General features: G+C 38.4%; 1 protein-coding gene across 1 annotated transcript in view; it reads left to right on the top strand.

The window, feature by feature from the left end:
- Positions 1-6,105: 6,105 nt before the first annotated feature.
- Positions 6,106-22,217, top strand: part of LOC120312280 (sodium channel protein type 3 subunit alpha-like) — an 82,113-nt gene continuing 66,001 nt past the window's right edge. The window contains 7 exon segments of the mRNA XM_039352797.1: positions 6,106-6,220; positions 14,247-14,382; positions 15,356-15,673; positions 17,561-17,679; positions 18,701-18,790; positions 21,140-21,268; positions 22,116-22,217. Of these exon segments, the coding sequence (XP_039208731.1) occupies positions 15,407-15,673; positions 17,561-17,679; positions 18,701-18,790; positions 21,140-21,268; positions 22,116-22,217 (707 nt within the window). The 5' untranslated portion in view covers positions 6,106-6,220; positions 14,247-14,382; positions 15,356-15,406.

The raw sequence follows: 22,217 nt of genomic DNA, 5'->3' as shown, positions 1-22,217 counted from the left end.
ATTTTATTCTGTTCTAGGCTCCATTCCAGCGTAGGCCCTAGCATAAAACTTCAGCCAGAGATGTCACTTATTTACCCCTTGAGGCTTGGCATAGATGAAAGCGGTAGTTCCAGAGATAGGTAGGAAGGTGAGAAAAAGGTGGCAAGGTTGCTACTTGCTTCATCTTATTGAAGGTCACAGTATGAAACATCTTGTGCAATTTGGATATTGTACAGTGTACAGTGGTCACAACTGGAACCAGAATTTATGTGGCTAGACAAAGGTGGTTGTTAAGTGACTCATGCCCAATTTTACAATCTTTTTTTTTTTTGACATGGATGCTAAGCAAATCACTCCAGTTATGTAAATCATGTGGTTATTAAGCAAATCTGGCTTTCTCCATTGACTTTGCTTATCAGAAGCCAACTGGAAAGGCGGCAAATAGCAATCACACGATCCCAGGATGCTTCAATTTGCCATAAATACATGTCAGTTGCCAAAAGCTTACATTTTGATCACATGTGGAGATGCTGTGGCGTGTGAGGTTTATTTGAAAGTCACTTTTTTCAATGCTGTTCTAACTTTCCAGCTAACCAAAACATTCTGAGTTCAAATAGGGGGAAAAAAATGATGCATGGCAATTTTCTTCAGCTGCTAGTTGTTTTCCTTTTGACCTCTCAGTTTTTCTCCTTCTGTGGAGAAACTCTCTTCTTCCAACTAGTGTATGGTTTTGTTAGCAGTTTGGAAATTTGAGACAGATCATAAGACGCTGCAACCCTCATAAATATGAGTCAATTGCCAAGTGTCTGAATTTTTATCACGTGACCATGGAGATACTGCAATGGTCTTAAGAGTGAAAAATGATCATAAGTCACTTTTTTCAGTGCTGGTGTAACTTCAAATGGTCACCAAATGAATTGTTATAAGTTGAAGACTACCTGTAACTGAATATTGAAAGTCTGACAGAGTTTGTCTTTCCCTCCCTCTTATACCAAAAAGAACAGAGCAAGGAAAGCTTACCTTTCTTCCTCATGATTTCCTGTTTTCCCAAGCTAAACTCATGTTTTGATAACAGTTCCTACTTATTTCAATGATGGCAAACCTTTTGGGCTCAGTGTGTCAAAAATTTGGAAATTTGGAAATACACCACTTGATTCTGTGGTGTATTGATAAAGTGACCAACTATCCTCCTTTAGGGAGGACAGTCCTCCTTTTGTGAGTTCTGTCCTCCCTTCAAAAGTGTCCTCTTATATGTCCTCCTTTTTGATATTTTTTCTCATAGAACGCTCAGAACAGTGTTCTGGCACCTTTTTTGATAGGTTTTTTTCAACTTTTGCATGAGCTGTGCTACTTCCCCTATTGGCTTTTGAAAGCCAATAGGAATTGTTGCTGAGCATGCCAAAACACCCAGCCAGCAAACTTTGCACATGCAAGTTGTCTGCAGCAAAGGTAAATTGGCAGGAACTTTGCACCCCTCCCTGCTACTCAACTACACCATCTCCTAGTTAGTCCTGAAGATACCTGGAGAGACTGGAGCAGTGATGCCACGGCAACTTTCTCTTGATGTTCGGCCCTGCTAGAGCAATAATGGCTGTGGGTGCAAGAGGCAGGGGCAGCGGGGCTGCTGCGGGCAGCAGTGTGAGGGGCGGCGGTGACCGGTTGCACCCCATGCTGTGGGAGCCGCGGGGCCTGCTCTACACGGCGCTGCGCAGGGTGGGCAGTGGTGCTGGTGGGGCAGCTGCAGGCAGGGTGTGTTAATGGCAGGCTGCCCCCCAAGGCCGGAGCCAGCACAGCTGGTGCTTTGGGAGCCATGGGGCCCGCTCTACACGGCAGGGTAGCAGTGCTGGCGGGGTGGCTGCGGGCGGAGGCGCGGCATGTAAGCATAATTACAATATAAAATGTTATTGTTACAAATGTTTTTATTATGCATTTATCATATTATAGTGTATTCTGTATTATTGTTGCAATGAATAAAATGTTTCTTTTATTTACAATATTTTTTCTTCAATTTATTTGTGTCCTCCTTTTCATTGTAAAAAAGTTGGTCACCTTAGTATTGAACACATGCCTCTGAACAAAAGAGAAACAATTCTATATCTCCCTCCCACCCATCCCCAAGTCACCTTAAACAGCAGCACTTGGTGGCTGAGCCTGAAGTAGAGCCCCAGGCTTCCACTTCAATCTCAGTGCCATGCTGCCACTCAAAATGGCCACCTCATACCATGCTGCCACGTGCTGCTGTTCTGGGTGGCCTAGACGGAGGGAAGACAGAGAATTGTCTTTCTTTTGTTTGTGGAGGGTGGTGTTTGACATGCCAGTAAAGTTTCATTCTAGAGCAGGCATGGTCCAACCCATGGCCTATGGGCTGCATGTGGCCCTGGACAACTAGCAATACGGCACCACAAGATCATAAAAAAATTAAAGGAAATTTGTTGTTTATATACATTAACTGTATTATAAATTTTATATGTGGCCCAAAATAATTTCTCTTCATTCACTGTAGCCCAGACAAGCCAAAAACTGGGCCCTCATGGCCTAGAACTTTTTCACTGCAATGTTGCCTCAAGTAGATGGCCTTCAGAATATCTTCAGAAATGATATTTTGTAGTCCATAGATTATTTCTGAGAACGATCTGTCCTCACATTTAGAGCTAGAAAAAAGTCAATTTTCTAGTGAGTTAGTCTCAAAGGTTTTATGGATTATGTTTTTCCCTGAGGAAGAAGACATTTTGCTTCTTCAGAATGTGGATAGAGAAGACCATTGGTTTGAAAGAGGGGTAAAAGAGGACATCTATGTTAGTACTGAAGAGCCCTCAACAGAGGGGGAGGGATATAACATAACCTATTTCTTGTCTACAACACAGCCCTTTCAGCAGTTCCAAGAAGTTCCACAGCCATTTGCCCTCTGATTCAGGTGATTCTGAAGGCAAAGATAAACCCCCAAGTGGCCTCAATGGCTCTCCGAGAGACTGCTAACGACCAGATAACTGCAAAGAAGTATGATCCTTCTGTGGGAAGAATCTAGAAAAGAAATATTTTGGGAAATATTAAAAAGGTAGAATATATTTCCCCAAAGGATTTTAAAGGCAGAAACCAACCCCCCCACAAGTCTCTCTGCCCTGAACAGAAACGCAAAAGTGATAATCTTGTCAGAAAGATTGGAGCCAGGAAGCTTGAATTAGAAAGAAAAACACCAAAAATTCAACAGTCATCAGCCACAGCCCAAGGGAAGCAGGATATGGCCTTTGGGACATAATAGGATTAACTCACCACCATCAAAATACCAGAAAGACACACTCAGACTCAGGTCAAAGTTCATGCCACAGGAACAATTCCAAACAAAAGCCCAAGAAAGTATAAAAACCCACTCCCTACTACATGTGCTCTCTCTTTTCTTCCAGAGCCATCTTTCTGTCTGGCTCTCCTCTTCAATAAACTACAATCTTCTTTCTAAAGCAGTCTCCATGTTTATTTATTCCCGGCTTGGAATGGACCCTGATGAAGGTTTTTCTTTCAACACTTCCATCCCACCCACTTCCACCATCCTGTCGGAACTGATTAAGCTTCTTGGGTGAGAAGTAAAATGTCTTTTTCCTCAGGAAAAAAACATAGTCCAGTTGCCTTTTGAAAAAAAAAGCACCTTTGAGAAAACCATGACCTGGATGACTGAGAATCTTCATAGATATCTGGTGATTTAACTTCTTCTCCGAGAAACTGGAATAAAGAGATAAAATTGCAATTGATGTACTTCCCCTGCCAAAGCCTATGAGAGGATTCTTCCTCCTTGAATCCTCTTAACTTCCATTCTGATGAACAAATCAATGCAATAAAAAAAGTCAGTAAGCATCAAGTGTATTTGAACCAATTAAAACATACTATTGTATTAATTCTTTGTTATGTTATGTAAATTGATTTTTTCACACTACATAAGACAGCTTTCATTAAAAATTTGGTTGCAGGGTGACAACAAAATATACAAAATATTGACATGTACATGCTGGTATGATTTTGGAATCCTAAACAGTAACTTGTCATTAATTAAAATAAGAAGGGAAACTCAGCAGATTAGCTCTTTGCATGTCTGGGCACCCATAGTATTATATAATAATTAATCAGAAAAATTAATTTTAAGCAAGCTTTGCTTAATTGGTAAATACAAATACAACTTTTGACCCTTCGAGAGAAAAATCCATCACTCCCTAATGATTGTGGAGTGCTTTAACATTATGCAGAATTTATAGAATGTCTTATAATATTCAACTAATTCTATACATAGGATTATTTTACTTATCCCAGATTTCCAGTATAATTTAGAGCAGAGGTGGGGAAATATGGCTGGCTCAGGAATTCTGAGAGTTGAAGTCCACAAGTCATAAAAGAGCCATACTTTCTCACCTCTGATTTAGAACAATAATATACTGTTATGAGCTCAAACAGAAAGAAGCAAATGTGAAATATTAGCTGATATGTGTCTTCATTTCTTCTGCTCCTTTGTGACAATCAAGATGAAGAAATCAAGAGTTCTGTTTTGTATTAGTAGATTGCCATAGAGTTGCCATTCTCCTAAATCTCAACCAATCTCACCTCAAAGTCTCAGAGTCCCGCTTAACTTTGCTGCAGAAATAGCTCTGTGCTGATTCTTAGAGATCCAAATGGATGGGGGAAGGTGATAAAATGGGCATCATGTTATCCCCATCCTCAGAATTTATATCCTTGCATCAAATGTCAGGATATAGCAATGTATTAAAACAAATTATTTTGCATGTTTTATCATTATGATTGGAAAGCTAGTTTGGTCTAATGCTTGAGGCTTGAAATGAGAGATTGTGAGTTCTAATCCTACCTCAGGCATGAAAGCCGGCTGGGTCACCTTGAGTCAGTCATTCTCTCTTAGCTCAACCCACCTGACAGGGTTGTTGTGGGGAAAATAGGAGGAAAAAGAAGTATGTTTACCACCTTGAGTTATTTATAAAAAATAATAGAGGCAGAATAAAAATAAGTAAGTAGTTAGCTGCTGTTAACTGCTTTCTGATTTCCATCCAAGTGTCACTTCACCAATGTTGCTCTCCTGGTCCTACTTAGTCTTAGTTAGATTGTAGGCTGAATTGGAGAGAAATTTTCCCCATCAGCAATGTGAAATATTCTCACAAGTCTTTCTTTCTAATTCATTCTAACCTTTTAGGCCATGCTTCAGCAGACATTTATCATTTTGCTGCCCAAAGTCAATTGGATTAAGATAGACAGCTATAAAAATTGAATAAATGCATAAAGAATTTTTTTTTCTAGATTTAGCTTAATGCTACTGGGAAATGGTAGTGTTATCACACCTGTGAGGCAGCTTTGAAAGAAGTGGCCATCTTCTGAGTCAAGCACAGCGACAGCCTAGACTTGGTGGGGGGAGGAACCATTGTGCTGAGAGTTTGGGCAGCTACAGAATTTTGCCTGAAAAGCAGAAATATTCTTCAGATATACTGCAGTATCATTTGCTACTTTGTCTATGCAGTCAGTTTGCGCTGTGTGTGTGTGTGTGAGAGAGAGAGATGTCTGTGTGCCTCTCTTTTCCTAGCCTGGAGGAACACAGCTAACAAGCTGTTGATTCAAGAAGAGCTTGTAAAAACCGGGCTTCTCATTTATGTCTTCCCTTGACCAGTAGATGGAGCTGTCATGTAAGGTGCTGTGTCCCCCCCCCTCCCCATCTCTCTCTCTCTCTCTCTCTCTCTCTCTCTCTCTCTCTCTCTCTCTCTCTCTTTCCCCCTCTCCTCCTCCTAATGAGCTGTTTTCTGATATATGTTGGGTACCATAGAGTGAGCCTGAGAACAGGAAGCGGAGGCAGGAGCCACAAGGATTCTGGAAAGGTCTCTGTGTTTTCTTTTCCTCCAAGAAGGCAGAAATTAAGTGAATATATAGACACACAGCTAGAAAGAGAGAGAGAGAGAGAGAGAGAGAGAATGTTGTGGCCAGAGACCTGGATCATTACAATAGGAAGCAAGCGTGTGATATGTTCCTCCTTGGATGTTAGGGCTGTGCTTCGTCCTTCCCTTTTCATCAGGTAAGCCGGCAAGTCATTTCCTCGGGGCGGGGGTGGCTGGCTAAGGGGGCTGCCAGCAACCTGAGATCTTCATAGAAAAAAAGAGAAGCATCCAGTTTTAGTCTCCCGGCTGGGATGTACAGATGAATCCAAAGAGGAACAGAGAAAATTTAAAGCCATGTTGGATTATCCAGTTGAAGTGATGCTGTGCTGGTGGGTGGTTTTGTGCTTTATTATTATTATTATTATTATTATTATTATTATTATTATTATTATTATTATTATTATTATTATTATTATTATTATTATTATTATTTCTATCTTTCTGGCCCCTGCCTCCACCCCTCCTACTTGTTTAAGGCTATAATCTTTTACACAGTGACCTGAGCAAATAAGCCCAACTGAAAGCTTTGGGACTTACCTCTGAGTAAATATGCACAAGATTATGCTGCAATAATTGCCTAATACTGTAAATATTGCTTTTTTTTTCCTTCCTCCCCTTATAGACTGGATCATTTGGTTAAAATATGACTTTATCTATTCTAAAGCGAGAACAGGAGTGTTTTATATTTCCAAAGGAGGTCATGTTGCTTCTGAAAGGAAAGAAAGAAAATGTGCTTGACATTTTTTTTTTAAAAAACAATGCTTTAGTATAGTTATAAATTCCTCAAATCAAAGTGCCCCAGGGAAGAATTGCATATAATAGTCTATCTTATTTTCACAAGGCTACTTTGAGGAGAAGACTCCCATTTCCTTGGATTTTTGATCTTTGCAGTAGTATGCATCAAATCTATGAATATCATTTTTCAGCATGAAGTAAATTTTGTGCAGGAAGGAATGTGATAGCTGGAATACTGATGATGAAAGGAACCCTCCTTTCAACCTTTAATAAGTTTCTGAGGCAAGAGTGAGGCCTGTTAGGAATGGAAGCCATCACACAGAATTAATTATGCTATATGTTAATTCCCACTAATGTATTTTCTTTGACATTAGTGGTTCCTGTGTCTATCTGTGTGTGTGGTGTGTGTGTGTGTGTGCGCGCGCGCATACTAATTAAGCAGCACAGCTTTTATTCTAGAATTATTGTATTGATCTGTACAGTTAATAATTCAGATTAAATTAACCTATGGATATATTTACATTTGTGGTTTGTCCCATTACTTAGATCATGTTCAGATCTCTCAAAAAGATTGTAGTACAGAAATAATGGTTTTTCGTTGGAACAAATTCTATATTGTTATTTTTTTCCTGTGTGGGCAACAGAAGTTTTTGGAATAATAACTTAGTTTGTAGGTTCTACCAAAAAAAGGTAGATCATCTATGAAGATGAATAAATATATGTTAGGACTAGGTTAGATTTCAAGCATAGATGTTTTCTTAATTGTGTTCAATCATGCAAAAATATGATTCTTAATTTCTCTTATGACACATGGAAATATAACAGATGTGTATCTTTCTTTGGCTAATATTTCAGTACATTTTATTTGGTAGAGATGTCAGTAGATCATGAGAAACAGCAGTCTGAATTTTCTCTCAATTAATTTTTTTCTAGCTTGTTTATTAAGGCAACTAGATTGGCCTGAAAATCTTGATGAGCACTTGTTGTTGTTGTTAATTGCGAAGTCGTGTCCGACCCATCGCGACCCCATGGACAACGTTCCTCCAGGTCTTCCTGTCCTCTACCATCTTCTGGAGTCCATTTAAGTTCACACCTACTGCTTCAGTGACTCCATCCAGCCATCTTATTCTCTGTCGTCCCCTTCTTCTATTGCCTTCAATCTTTCCCAGCATTAGGCCCTTCTCCAGTGAGTCCTTTCTTCTCATTAGGTGGCCAAAGTATTTGAGTTTCAAGGATGAGCACTAGATAAAAGCAAAAAGATATAAGAAACTCTAGCTCTCAGCTGCTTATCAGTCATCTTATATATGTTTGCAGCCTAGATCTAATTATATTACTATGGTACATGGTCAGTGGTACTCACCTTTCTCTTCTGCAAGACATACATAAAGCTATTCAAAAAACTAAATAAGTTTATTGGACCCACTTAGCAAAAACTGAAATCACCATTAGATGGCAGCAAAGAGATAGAGAAAACCTCAGCACTTTTCTGCCACTGAGTCATTCAAAGTTTTGTTTCCCCTGTCTGGTTGCCCTGGGTCCACAGAGGTAGGCAACCATGGCTCTTTTATGACTCGTGGACTTCAACTCCCAGAATTCCTTCCGGCTGGCTCAGGAATTCTGGGAGTTGAAGTCCACGAGTCATAAAAGCCAAGGTTGCCTATCCCTGCCCTAGGATTAAATGTTATTGGAATCAATGGGACATTGGAATATACATTCAGTTTATTTCTCCTATTCGTGATATTAGTATTTTCTGAAGTCGACCAAACTTAATTGTGCCAAAAAAGCTGTAAAAGATGTTTATTGCTTCAACAATGGCTGGGTAATGCTATGGAGATGTTATTAGTGATTGGTGGGGAAGTAAGCCCAGGAAATGAACATCTGATTTCTTCTTATTTCAAAGTGAAGTCAATTTCGATGTTTCTACTCTGAAGTACAGAGTTAAAGATTGTTGTCTATGTATCTTTATAAGGTCTGCGCTTGCAAAAATCTCTTATATTCCTTTTTTTTTTGGCTCCATGGCAAGAGTAAGATAATGCCAAAAGTAATATGGATCAGTGATTGACATTAATTAAACTGTGCCTGCTGTCTATCCTATTTTAATCTGAGTGAGGATTCCTATTCTCGGACAAAATGAAATTATTCGCATTAGTAGAAGTTATATAGTAGATATCCAGATGCTCAATTCAAGGCATGGCCCTAACATTTTTCTCTAAGCCATAGTTCAAATACAGCACTGTGTGATATTCAGTCCACATGGAAAATCTGGATTTTAACTCTTTTTATCCTTGCTAACCACAAAACCGTAATGCAATCTGCCTGCTGTGTGCTTGGTAGCTGATATAGGGCAAAGGGAAGTCGTGCACTATACTGGAATGGAATCGTCCACTGGTTTGGACCACTATTGCATTATCTGACAGGCATCAAGAATTTTGTAACAAGGTTAATTGTATAGAGTAAAAGGAGAGAGAATTCCATGGAACATAAGTTTAGACGTAAGTTTAGTATTTTTTCTGAACGAGGGTGGAGCCCATGTTTCAAAATATCTTCCCTAACAGAAGATGAGTTGATGGGACCTGAACTCTGAGTTCTGCTTCTAGTGCCCTGCATAACCCCTGTCTGTCTTAGTCAGCCTATCTCTCTTTCAAAGTGAGACCCCCTAAACCAGTGATGGCGAACCTTTTAGAGTGCCCAAACTGCAACCCAAAACCCACTTATGTATCATTGGGTGCAAGGTGGATGTGGCCCATTGGGTGGGCATGGCTGCGGTGGTAACAGCAGACTAGGTGGGACTAAAAAGTTCAATCAATCAATCAAACTTTGCAAGATCTTTTTTTCCCCCACGAGAAGTTGAAATTGATTGATTGATTGAAACCTTTTCTTTTTTTTTTTTTTGCACACAGCAGCGGAGGCCTAAAGCGAAAAGGTTATATAAAACCCAGCTGAAGGCCTAGGCCTGGGGCGACGGTACGTGTGCCCACAGAGAGGGCTCTGTGCACCGCCTGTGGCACACGTGCCACAGGTTCGCCACCACGGCCCTAAATCATGTTTGCTTAGTGGTGAGTATAGAGGGAAAGTATGGAGGGAGAATCTGTTTGAAAAAGCCAGGCTCTCTCGCCACCCAAGACAAAAAGGTCCAGGGATCTGAATATACCAAGACAAAAAGAAAAACACTACCTTAACGTGGGGACAACTAAAAATGATACTGCTTCATAAGGTGACCAATTTTTTTACAATGAAAAGGAGGACACAAATAAATTGAAGAAAAAAATATCGTAAATAAAAGAAACATTTTATTCATTGCAACAATAATACAGAATACACTATAACATGATAAATGCATAATAAAAAACATTTGTAATAATAACATTTTATATTGTAATTATGCACCCTGCCCGCAGCCGCCCCACCAGCACTGCTGCCTCGCTGTGTAGAGCAGGCCCCGCGGCTCCCAAAGCACCAGCTGTGCAGGCTCTGGCCCCAGGGGTTAGCCCGCCATCGACACACCCCACCTGCAGCTGCCCTGCCAGCACCACTGCCCACCCTGTGCAGCCCCATGTAGAGCAGGCCCCGTAGCTCCCACAGCACGGGGGGGGCAGCCGGCCCCGCCCACAGCAGCCCCATCGCCCCTGCCTCTTGCACCCACAGCCATTATTGCCCTAGCAGGGCGGAAGATCAAGAGAAAGTTACCATGGCGTCGCCGCTCCAGTCTCCTCCAGGTATCTTCGGGACTAACTAGGAGATGGTGTAGTTGGGTAGCAGGGAGGGGTGCAAAGTTCCTGCCAATTCGCCTTTGCTGCAGACAACTTACATGTGCAAAGTTTGCCGGCCGGGTGTTTTGGCGTGCTCAGCAGCAATTCCTATTAGCTTTTGAAAGCCAATAGAGGGAGTAGCACAGCTCATGCAAAAGTTTGAAAAAAAAACCATCAAAAAAAGGTGCCGGAACACCATCTGAGCATTCTATGAGAAAAAAAAGTCCTGCAGATTAGTCTTCAAATATCGAAAAGGAGGAGGATACTTTTTGAGGGAGGACAGAACTCGCAAAAGGAGGACTGTCCTCCCTAAAGGAGGACGGTTGGTCACCTTATGCTTCATAATGCAGCTGACATACATTGCCTCACATGGGCTGGGGATCAGGTAAAGTCAACATAAAAAAGATGAAGAATAAAGAAGGTTGTTTGGCATGTGGTACTGCTGTTAAATAATGCCTTTGCATCTTAGGGTTGCTGGCTCTTAGGTATTGTATGGTACAAGTTACTGATAGCAAGAGGGAGTTTGATTAGGCCAGGAAGATTCCTTTGGAAGTGAAAACCATGGCAGAAGAGAAAGGCAAATTATTAATAGCAAGTTATCATTATATTGTGACCGTGCATATACGACTAGTTTAATATTCACCTAAATGCCAAACATAATTTAACATATATTTAACATATATCTTATCCATTCTGAAATCCAGGTAATAGAATTTACTTAATAATAGTTCAACAGTTTCAGACTATTTTCAGTTGGATAGGCTATTTGTTTCGGAGAAAAATAGGAAGCGCTTATTTATTTTTACTTCCTACATTTGTCATTCGGGCCATGTAATCCTTTAGAAAGTCTAGCAATACATTAATTTAAAAATATTGGAAATATTAAAAATTGTAACTCCAAATAAAACACCAATCAGCAAAATGTAATTAGGGAAGAAGCAAAATTGGAAGCAGACTTTGGCAAGAGGCTTAAAGATGATGTATGCCTTGTGTTGAATTGACATAAGTGGTGACACTTTCCAAGAAATGAGGAAATGGCGTGACTCATTTCCAAGCTATCCCTTGTCATTCATAAATGACATCCAAAGGCAATAGGCCACATCCACCCACACACCTCACAGAATGCAACATCCCAACACCCAAGAGATCACTTGTTTCAGAGGAAATCAGTATTTTCCCCTACATGTGTATTCTGGATGTAATTTGAATGTGAAAATATATCCATACTGTTTGACAATAGACAAAGTGTTAATGTTGATAATAGCAGTAAAGGATATCTAGAAAGGAAGAATCATAAGAGGAGAATGATAAAATGTTTCTCTTGTACTTCTCAAATGTATTCAAATTCTTTAAAAGAACCAGGATTTGAAGAATTATGGACAACTCAGACTTCAGGTCCATGGATATATGACATTGATTGATATCTTGGTTCTGTTTTCCCACTCTCAGACAATTTTAATATATAACTTAAGATCAAACTGCAACCAGAGATTTATTCAAACATCAAGCTATTTTTCCACCTGCTTTTTCGGTAAAAGAAAAGAGAAAAGAAAAGAAAGCTTTTATTAAAAATTTTGCTATCTGTGATATTTCTTCATCTAAGAATGATGAAAGCCAGTTCATTTCTCAGTGTAAACAATGGCAAGTTCAAATTGAGATTCAGCTGCATTTTAAGTCAATCTGTGGAATGATTCTCACTGGGGAGGAAGGCAGCATAGGTTAATACCATTCATATAGCTTTTCTAAATTTAGTACTTCAAATTGTGTTCAGCATCAACTTCTGTAACTCCAAGACAGTAGTGCTGGAGAATACTTTCAGAAGAAATTGTTTCAAGGGAAATTCTTCCTGAACAACTTTAAAGGAACTTGAGGGAAAGGAACATGCAGAAAGCAAAGTAGCCAACTTTTATTTTGCACCTGGACTTCTTTGTGTCATAAAATGTTAATAGAGTTCTAGTCCCACCTTAGCTATGAAAGCCAACTGGGTGACCTTGGTCAGTCACTATCTCTCAGCCTCACAAGGCTGTCGTTCTGGGGAAAATAGAAGGAGAAAGGTGTGTTGGATATCGATGAAGACTTTTCCTTCAACAATTTAAGCCGGGAATAAACAACATGGCGACTGCTTTAGAAAGAAAGTTGCAGTTTATTGGAGAGGTGGCTTTGGAAGAAAAGAGAGAGCACATGTAGGGTGTGGATTTGTATACCCTCTGGAGCCTTTTGTTTGGAGTTGTTCCTGTGGCATGAACTTTGACCTGAGTCTGAGTGTGCCCTTTGGCATCTGTGGGTTAATCCTATTATATCCTGTCTTAGAGTTTGAGTGGGGTATGTAGATTTTAGGTGTCTTTGTCTTCTTAAGCTTCTAGCTGGGGGCCTCCAACCTTCCTGGATTATTTACATCTGCATTTCTACAGAGCTGGTTTCTGCTTGGGGGAGAGAGACTTGGGGCTATTAAGAAAAACTGGGCATGCTTTTCTGCCTCTTTAAGATCCTTTGAGGAAATATATTTTTCTGTCCTTTTAATATTTCCTTCTCTGGGGGGCTGACTTCCCACAATATGCTCGCTATCTTGAATTATTTGTAAAATAATAAAGGCAAGATATAAATAAATAACAAATTTTGTTTATACAATAGAACTTGAATTATGGGGATTATTTTTCCCCAGCCCCTTTCTAGAGAGAGCTTGCTTTGTCTTGTTATAATAGAGGTTTATACAGTAATCCCAATAGATTAATAATTATGTTTTTCATTACTAAGTAAAATTCTCTCTTCCCAAAATAGAACATTCTAAGTATGTATACTTTTTATTCAAGATAAAAACAAGGCTGAAATGAGGTGAAATCACATCTATAGATAGATTAAATAGTGGGGGTTTTGGTGCAAAGATGAGTACTATTATTTAAATGGAATAAGCAGACTATTGTTAAATATGACTTTTATTTATCTGAAAGTTTTCTCTGTCTTAAATATAATGCATCTCTGAATATTGATTTTGAGCATGGATGTTCTTTAAGGCATTGTACCTGCATGTTCTAATTTGCTATAAAATTACCTCACTATTTATAGCATGAGGCATTTCACAGAATGGTGATGGTAAATCTGAAAATCTCTGAAGGAGGTAAGATCCTCTTGCTGACTTTTTTTTTTAATTCTGGGAGAAAATTATTTAAATTGCCCAGCATTTAGGGAAGAACAAGCAGACAGGAAATTCTGTAAAATAAGTAGGCAGGAATAAAAGAAAAGCAGACTATGAAAGCTGTAAAAAAAATTGGAAAATGGAGCGAGAAAGAAAAAAAGAGGTGAATATTAACAGGAACAATAAAAGTTTGGAAGGTTCAAAGTTTACATATTGATTTCAAATAATTATTTGACTGCAAATCATTATTTATATTAGATTTTTCAAAACTGCTGTTTGAGTTTTCTTATCAAAATGTCTAAATAGCTGATATTTGCAGAGGATTTCTTTCTTCCCCATCTTTCTACATATAGTAGGAATCCCTTCCCTTCCCTATGCCAACTTTCAAGAAATTACTGTAATACATTTTTCAATTTTTAAAACTTCAGTAGAAATAGGTGAAATATAACTGATAGTTCTTCTTTAAAAGATTAGAAAAATGATTAATTGTTGATTTTCCTCTGAATCAAACACTGCTCACAATAACAGCCTCATAACTAAGGATCAACAGGCAAGCTAAAAGGAAAACAAATCACAACTCTACCTTTTTATGTGTTCTTTTTTTTCCCCTTTTTTCTTTGACAGTGTATATACTTCCATCATTATTATCCTTACGTTTTGCACATTTTCTTTCCATTTTCTTGTTAATTAAAAAGCAATAAAAAAGAATCCACTGACTGGGAACGTGTTCTATTTCAGCTGCTGTTAAGGATGGGACTTCATGAATTTATTCTGCCTCTGGAAGAAAAAAAGATTTTGTAGTTCAGAGCTGCTGCATATTCCACCCTAAGAATTTACATGAAATTCTGTGGCACCTGTTTCAGAAATCAAAAAGGTAGAAAATATTTTTTCTCTCAATGTTTCATTTTTGTCTTGGTAATTGTTCCAAACTTCCCCATTCTTATATACACACAAGCCATTTAGCACTTGTTGGGTTTCTTCCTCCCCTTTCCTACTAGAATGGTTGATACTTTGAGCTGATTTAATCTCAGATCGCCTTTCAGCTAATTGGTTCTTGCCGTTGTTATGGTTCCAAGCCCTTCCCCCCCCATCACAGTTTCAGGTTCTTTGATTTCTTCTGGCCATACTCTTTCTGAAATACTCCATCAGGATGACTGGAAGAAGGAAGAGCAAGGGGTAATACTTAGTCATAGTGTCTATATTGCCCTGTCGTCACTCAGTAACACTCAAGCCATCACCACTCAGAATGGGGAAATGTTCATGGCTGGAGGATTGTTTCATGAAGTCATGACTTCTTATGTATGGCAATCTTTTCGGAAAGCTAAATCGCAGCTAGCATGACATACACAGATTTAAGATGCTGCTTGGCTTTTGCAACCTTATGGGACATGTTCATTGATACAGGTAGCTCTGGAGAATCTAGAAGCTCTAGAACAGGGGTCCTCAACCTTGGGAACTTTAAGACTTGTGGACTTCAATTTCCAGAATTCCTCAGCCAGCTTTTCTTCTCTTCCAATACTATTTTAGGGATAAAGACTATCTTAAGTCATAAAGCTCATTCCACAGGGTGAAGATACATATGCATCTGTCATCCATCCATCCATCCATCCATCCATCCATGTGCCTCAGCAGGTAACAGCATATGGCTGATCTGGTCTTGACTCAGAAGCTAAGCAGAGCCAGGTCTGATTAATGGTATACTGGGATGAGAAATCCAAAAGGGATTGTGTGTACATGTGTGCAAGTATCTGTGTTTGATTATTTATGTGTATTACATATGTGTGATTGATATATTAACACTGTTTATTTTTCTAACCATTTTTTAATTTCACTTTGTTTTTTTGCAGGACATTCTTATGCAATAGGCTAAAAGTAATTTCAATGTGCAGGATGAAAAAATGGCACAGACACTGCTGGTACCATCGGGACCTGACAGTTTCCACTTTTTTACTAGAGAATCTCTTGCAGCTATTGAAAAACGGTGCACAGAAGAAAAAGCGAAAAGGCCCAAACAAGAACATAGGGATAATGATGATGAGCATGGGCCAAAACCAAATAGTGACTTGGAAGCAGGAAAAACACTTCCTTTTATATATGGCGATATTCCTCCTGGAATGGTGTCTGAACCATTGGAGGATCTGGACCCTTACTATAGCAATAAACAAGTGAGTTTTAATTAAGATTGGCTGGATTTTTAATAATATTTGCTGAATTTTGCAAAGGTTTTGTGAATGCTTGATGTTCTCAGGGTGTATTAACTTAAGTTTATATTTCTCAGTTCACACTCAGAAAAAATGTGGAAAACATTTCCAGCATGGCTTTATGGTACGGTTCATGGGCTTCCTGTTTTATATTTATGCAGAACTGGCTCTAGGGCTGGAAAAAAGATAAGCGAGATCTTGATTAAAAACCACTACAAAAATGAGTAAAATAACTATAAACAACAACTATACCAAATTTAAAGGAAAGTACAATTATCTAAGTAGAAGTTATGGTTGGGGTGTGTGTGAAAGAAAGTAGCACACTATAGAACTCTTTTTAGCTAATACATATATATTTAATTACACTATATCATCTTACATATATGTTCTTGATCTCCTTTTGTTCAGTACCTTTTGCAATAATAAAATCTTTTCTTTTTAAAAAACAAAAGGAGATGGCAATAGCTATACAGTCAACTAAGAATACTGACTCACAGTATAATAAAACTCATTGACTTTAAGTGGGACCCATAAAACAAATAGACCTGTCCTAGAAGATTGCTGTTACCACTGATAAAACTGAATATCACTATTTCTGATTGCCAGAATTCAGATCCTAGAGAGAGGCAGAATCTGAAAGAAAGAAATGAAGAGAAAAGCTAGAGAATGGGAAGGAAACCTGAAAGACAGAGATTTCAGACATGAGACTAAACCATATCTGTGAGGTCTTGGTGGTGTCTGAGCTTGGTTGTTTTCTTGCAGATGTTTCATTACCCAACTAGGTAATTATCAGTGCTAGAAGGGAGTGGGTTTGCTCTCTGTTTACATACAAGTGGCTTGCCCTAAATTAGATCTGTTTTCTTTGTAATAACTAAACTCATCTTTGGATATGTGTTTTACAAGTTCTCCATAGTTGCTGTCCCTCCCACTAGGGGAGGAGCAGTCTATGCAGGCATGAAATACGGTAGACATTTAACTGTTTGGTCCAAGATGGAGTGTCCTTTAAAGTTAATACTAAGAAATATCATTATCCATGGTGCCTGGCAGATATTCCTTAGCTGAGAGCGTACATTACTTCTCAGCTGTAGAGTCTACTACTATGCAGAGTTCTCAGTGACTCAGCCTCCTCCCACAATGATAGCCATTCTGAGTCAGCCTCTGGAAGTTGGTGGAATATGACATTTGAATGGACATTATTATATAGCCTATTTTTCTTACCTAGATACAATTATGTGTTACCTTATAAGTTTGTAGTTGTGGCTTACAAACCACACTTCAGTTTTCCTTGTACGTTGCACCATGTTTCAGGTCAAACTTCTCCAATCTGGTGCTCTCCAGATCTGCAAATACCAGAATTTCTAGTCAGCATTTGTACAATGATGTATTGGGCAAGTCTGTTCCAGTTCTTAGATTTTCTTCTCATACACAGTAATAAAAAGATATTATTTATTGAATATGAAAATATTTACCTATGTTTTTGAATTCATTAAAGCATGGTATTATTGTGCCGATGAAAAAAGCATGGACTTTATTTGATTCTGATCATTTTTATTTATGTGTTAAAAATGTATATGCTGCCCCGTAAAAAATTAATTTGTTGTTCAATATTACAAAAATTTACACACAAATGGACAATAAAATTAACAGTGATAGTAATTGTTGGTATTGTGATAACAACAACAACAAAACCCAATAACTTTAATTTATTTTATTTGAATCCAGGTGCTAAATATACAGTACTACATTTTCTTCAAAGGTCAATACAGTATCAAGATTTAGGAAGCGTACCATTTATGTATTCTTCATAAGAACATTCTAATTGAGCCATTATTTGTTTTTTTTTCCCCTCAGACCTTCATTGTGTTGAATAGAGGGAAGGCAATTTTCCGATTCAGTGCCACATCTGCCTTGTACATTTTAACACCTTTCAATCCTCTCAGAAAAATTGCTATTAAAATTTTGGTACATTCATATCCTTTTCAATGTCACAAACAAAAGTTGAATTGTTTTTCCAATATTATGTTGAAATTTAATTACTATCTTTACCGCTACAGTCAGAAAGAAATGTCTCTTGATGATAAAGGCATGTTTTGAACAGTAATATCAGAATAAACTGGGTTAAAGCTCTTGGTCAAATATTTTCTCTCTCTCTCTCAGGATATTTAGATTACAAATCTAAATGTTTGGCATAACGTAAAAGCTTAATAGTAGTATTTTTCCATTAATTGTACTAATGCATTCTAAATTTGTTCATGCCATTAAAAGGAAAGGATACTGTTGGAATAATTATGTATCTCAGGAGACATGAAATGTATCATCTGCACCAGGTGACATAAGGAGCATAACATGGTCACAAAAGGGAAGGTGGGGGGGGAGGATGAAGAAGGATGAATGTTTTGAGGAGAATGAGGAAAAAAAGCAGTATTTGGATTCTTCTTGTTAATGGGTATCTTATCCTTTTAGCTGTGTTGAGAATAATTAGTTATGGGAATAACTTTTATTCAGAAAGTTAAATAAAGTGATGAAATTGTAATTAGAAAAAATGGCCTCAGAAATTTGATACTAAATTGACATCGTTTAGAATGTAGTAGATACAGTAATGCTTGGTGAATAAAATATCACAAATACAACTGAGATATCAGTGCAACAAATGTATGGCTGGTTTGTATAATCTAGCTCTCCAGTACAACGAAAATACTCAGTTATGGGCAACAGATTGTGCTACCCTATAGAGACTCCTCGCTATTATTGATCTGTGACAACCTGCCTATGATAGTTCTCTTAATACAAACCATAGTTTTAAATGTGCCATGTTTTCATCTATTTTTGCTGCAGCAGTTTAACGTGTTTACTTGGCTTAGATTTCACCTACTATCCAGTTTCTTTGTGGGATTCACCTTGTTTCAGAAAAATAAGGATGACTCTGTCGTTAAGTTTGTTTGGTGACATGGCAAATAATAAAAGGCCCAAAGTTCCTTAACTTGGTTTTACATTATTCAGCATGCTTATTATGTGCACTATTTTGACCAACTGTGTATTTATGACCATGAGTAATCCTCCAGAATGGACAAAGAATGTAGAGTAAGTCAAACTCTTTTTAAACATATGTAAGTTATCTTTGTTTTTATGCATTTTCAATTGCAGATTTTAATGAGCAGCCTCAACAGCTGAACTGTGTTTCCTTCTGCTCCTTTATTCTAAATTTGTTTGTAAATGAAGTCATAGCAATAGCACTTAGACTTTTTTAGTCTAATTTTATATTTATATTTAAATTTAATTTAAATTTAATTATAATATAATTAGATTATAAATGAAGTTATAAATGTGTGACTTTGGATTTATATCCTTCCTTGGAACTCCAAATGGCAGAGTTGGGTTTCCTCAAAAAATGTGCATCTACAGTAGGTACAGTACTGACTAGACCAGAGGTCTTCAAATTTGGCCCTTTTATGACTTGTGGACTTCAACTCCTAGAATTCCTCAACCAGGCACGCTGGCTGAGGAATTCTGGGAGTTGAAGTCCACAAGTCATAAAAGGGCCAAGTTTGAAGACCCCTGGATTAGATTGAGGATAAGGATGACCTTCAGGCAATTAGAAACCATACTAAGGGTTCACAAAGCAGAACAAGAATCAGGGAATGGATAGTTGATATTACTTTAAGACTTTCATTCCAGCTGCAGTTGCAGTGCATCCCATATACATATTTGCTTTTACATTGGAGTAAAAAACATACAACAAATAGATTTACTGTCCCAGGTGCCTATTCAACAAAACAATTAACAAAAAAGCTGTTTCCAAAGAGCTGCAGATTATTTTTTAAGAGACCATATAGTGGTTTGTTAATTCCATGAATGGCATCAGTCCTAGTTAGATCCTCAGACCGGATTAGTTTCCACAAACTTCCACAAACCTTTTATTTGCTGATGTCATGGTAGCGATTCCTCCTTCCCTTATTGCTTGTTTGCATTTGCATTTCTTTTTTCCTCGATCTCCCTTTCCTTTGGACATCTTCCTTGTAGTAGTTAACCATTCTGTTTTGTTTGGGTCACATCATTTCTACTTCTTCGGGCAGTTCGAATGATGCCTTAATGCTCATTGTGGCCCATCTTTTTTAAAAGCTGGGTAATCATACTTCTCTTTTTGTGCTCATGATCCCTGCATATTCAGCAGAATGTATGCATTGCTGCACATATTCAAAAACAGCTTAAGAAGAGAAGAGAAAAGGAGTTTGTAGAACCAGAGTGAAAAAAGAAAAAAACCAAATTAGTAACAATGAATTTTGTAGAGAGTCTTCAGCCAACTTGCTACAGCAGAGGTCCTCAACCTTGGCAACTGAAGACTTTTGGACTTCAACTCCCAGAATTCCTCAGCCAGGAGGAATTCTGGGAGTTGAAGTCCACAAGTCTTCAGGTTGCCAAGATTGAGGACCCCTGTGCTACAGTATACCCTTTTTTTTTAGATTCTTCATTTCAGCCCCCTTTTTGGGGTCTCCTGAAAGTGCCACGATCAAACATTCATTATTTTAAAGTTTATTATTTCTTTCCAGTCCTGAAACAGAAACAAAAGCAAAACTGTACTAAATCCCATGCTTCCGGAATGTTCCGGTGCTGAAGTCATTGCTTTTCTGCAACAGTGCCAGTATGAAATTCAGGCTAGCTCCCTCTGGGTTGATTTTTCACAAGTTTTGTAAAGAGTACTTTTTTTCAGAGAACCTTTCTCTAATTTGATTCTTGTTGGATCTTTTATCCAATTTCTATTTTTGTAGTATTGATGTATTTTTACTTTTTACATAGGATTGTTTTATATTGTACTTTTTAATGTGAGTCGCTGAGAATTGTTTTTGACTGGGGTGGCATGCACATATGTTTCATAAATAAATTATTTATGCAAACCTGAGGTTCCCCCACTCCCCAGACACCAGTTCTTGGATGTGGATGTTGCTCATAAAAATGGACATTTGGAAAATGAGCTATTTATATAAGAATAGCAAGAAAGTTGATCTTCTGATACATGAAACATATTTGCTTGCTTATGTAAGGCAGGTTCACTAGTAAAGGGAATCTGGACTTTTAAAAACTGGACTTTAGAAACAAGGAATGAAATTGACAATGTATTTGCATATCCAATTTTCTACTAGAATACATACTGAAAGGCTAATTTATGTATTTATCAACTTTAGCTGTGATCTCAACGGATCATGGACACAGTCATCAAATCTGTCTTAAATTAGTGTTGTTAAGTCAAAATAAAATACAAAAATAAATGAATAGTGTGTGTTACCTTCATTTGATCTCACTGGAGCTATACCATTGAATTTGGGGAACGTTAATATTTCTAAAGTTTTATTTGATGTTACGTATTAAATCTGTGGGCAAATTAAGGAGTGTATGGAATTCAACGTTCTTCAACCTTCATCTGCATGCTTCCAGGTACACATTCACTGGAATTTATACCTTTGAATCACTTATAAAAATCCTTGCAAGGGGCTTTTGTTTAGAAGGATTTACTTTTCTTCGAGATCCCTGGAACTGGCTTGACTTCAGTGTCATTTTGATGGCGTAAGTACCATACTTATTTTAAAAACTTTATAATGGACTTGAAATTGATGCAAGAGTTTATCTTATTAGGAGGCATATATTCACTGGAATAAACAACATTCTGCCAATAGCGAAGTTTGCATTTCAATAAAAATGCAAATGGTTACATAATGTAATTGTTATTTACATTTTAGAGATTTTAATTCCAAGCCCTATTTAAATATTTAATACAGACATGTCAAACACAAGGCCCGGGGGCTGGATACGGCCCGTGAAGTGGTTTCATGTGGCCCGCAAAGCCATCCTGGAAACAGTGAGTGAACGGCCCCCTCTGCCTTGGTCCTGGCCCAGGCCAGCCAGGAGCCAATGTACAATTTTGTGGTGGCCATTTTGGCACTTGCCCTGGTGGACCATGCCTTGGCACTTGCCCCAGTCCCACCCCCTTCTGCCAGAGACCCTCAGATCTGTCCCACTCCTGCCTAGGCTCCTATAGGCGCTCTTGATGTGAATGATGTAGAACTGGCCATGCCCACCCAGTGGGCCACACCCACTCCATCCACGCCCACCCAGTAGGCTGCACCCACTCTGGCCAGACCCACCCGCCCCCCCCCAGGGCAAACGCAATGCTGATGCGGCCCTCAGTGAAATTGAGTTTGACACCCCTGATTTAATAGGATGAGTTAGGACTTCAATACTCAGAGATTCCAGCCTGCATGGCTAAAGACTAAAGGGCATTAAATAGGGGAATTTTACTGCTGGGCATAGGACTTCAAAAGGACAAATTATCTATATGGCCTTCATGAAAAAACACCGAGTAATTAGACTAAGCTCTGCCTCAATTCTGAATAATTGTGGTTTAATTCTACAGGTATGTAACAGAATTTGTAAACCTAGGCAATGTTTCAGCTCTTCGAACTTTCAGAGTATTGAGAGCTTTGAAAACTATTTCTGTAATCCCAGGTAAGGAGTG

The sequence above is a fragment of the Crotalus tigris genome, unplaced genomic scaffold (genome assembly GCF_016545835.1).
Source record: "Crotalus tigris isolate CLP2741 ecotype Arizona unplaced genomic scaffold, ASM1654583v1 scf7180000018477.2129921, whole genome shotgun sequence".
Lineage (NCBI taxonomy): Eukaryota > Metazoa > Chordata > Lepidosauria > Squamata > Viperidae > Crotalus > Crotalus tigris.
This window is presented reverse-complemented; position numbering and strand designations above follow the sequence as displayed.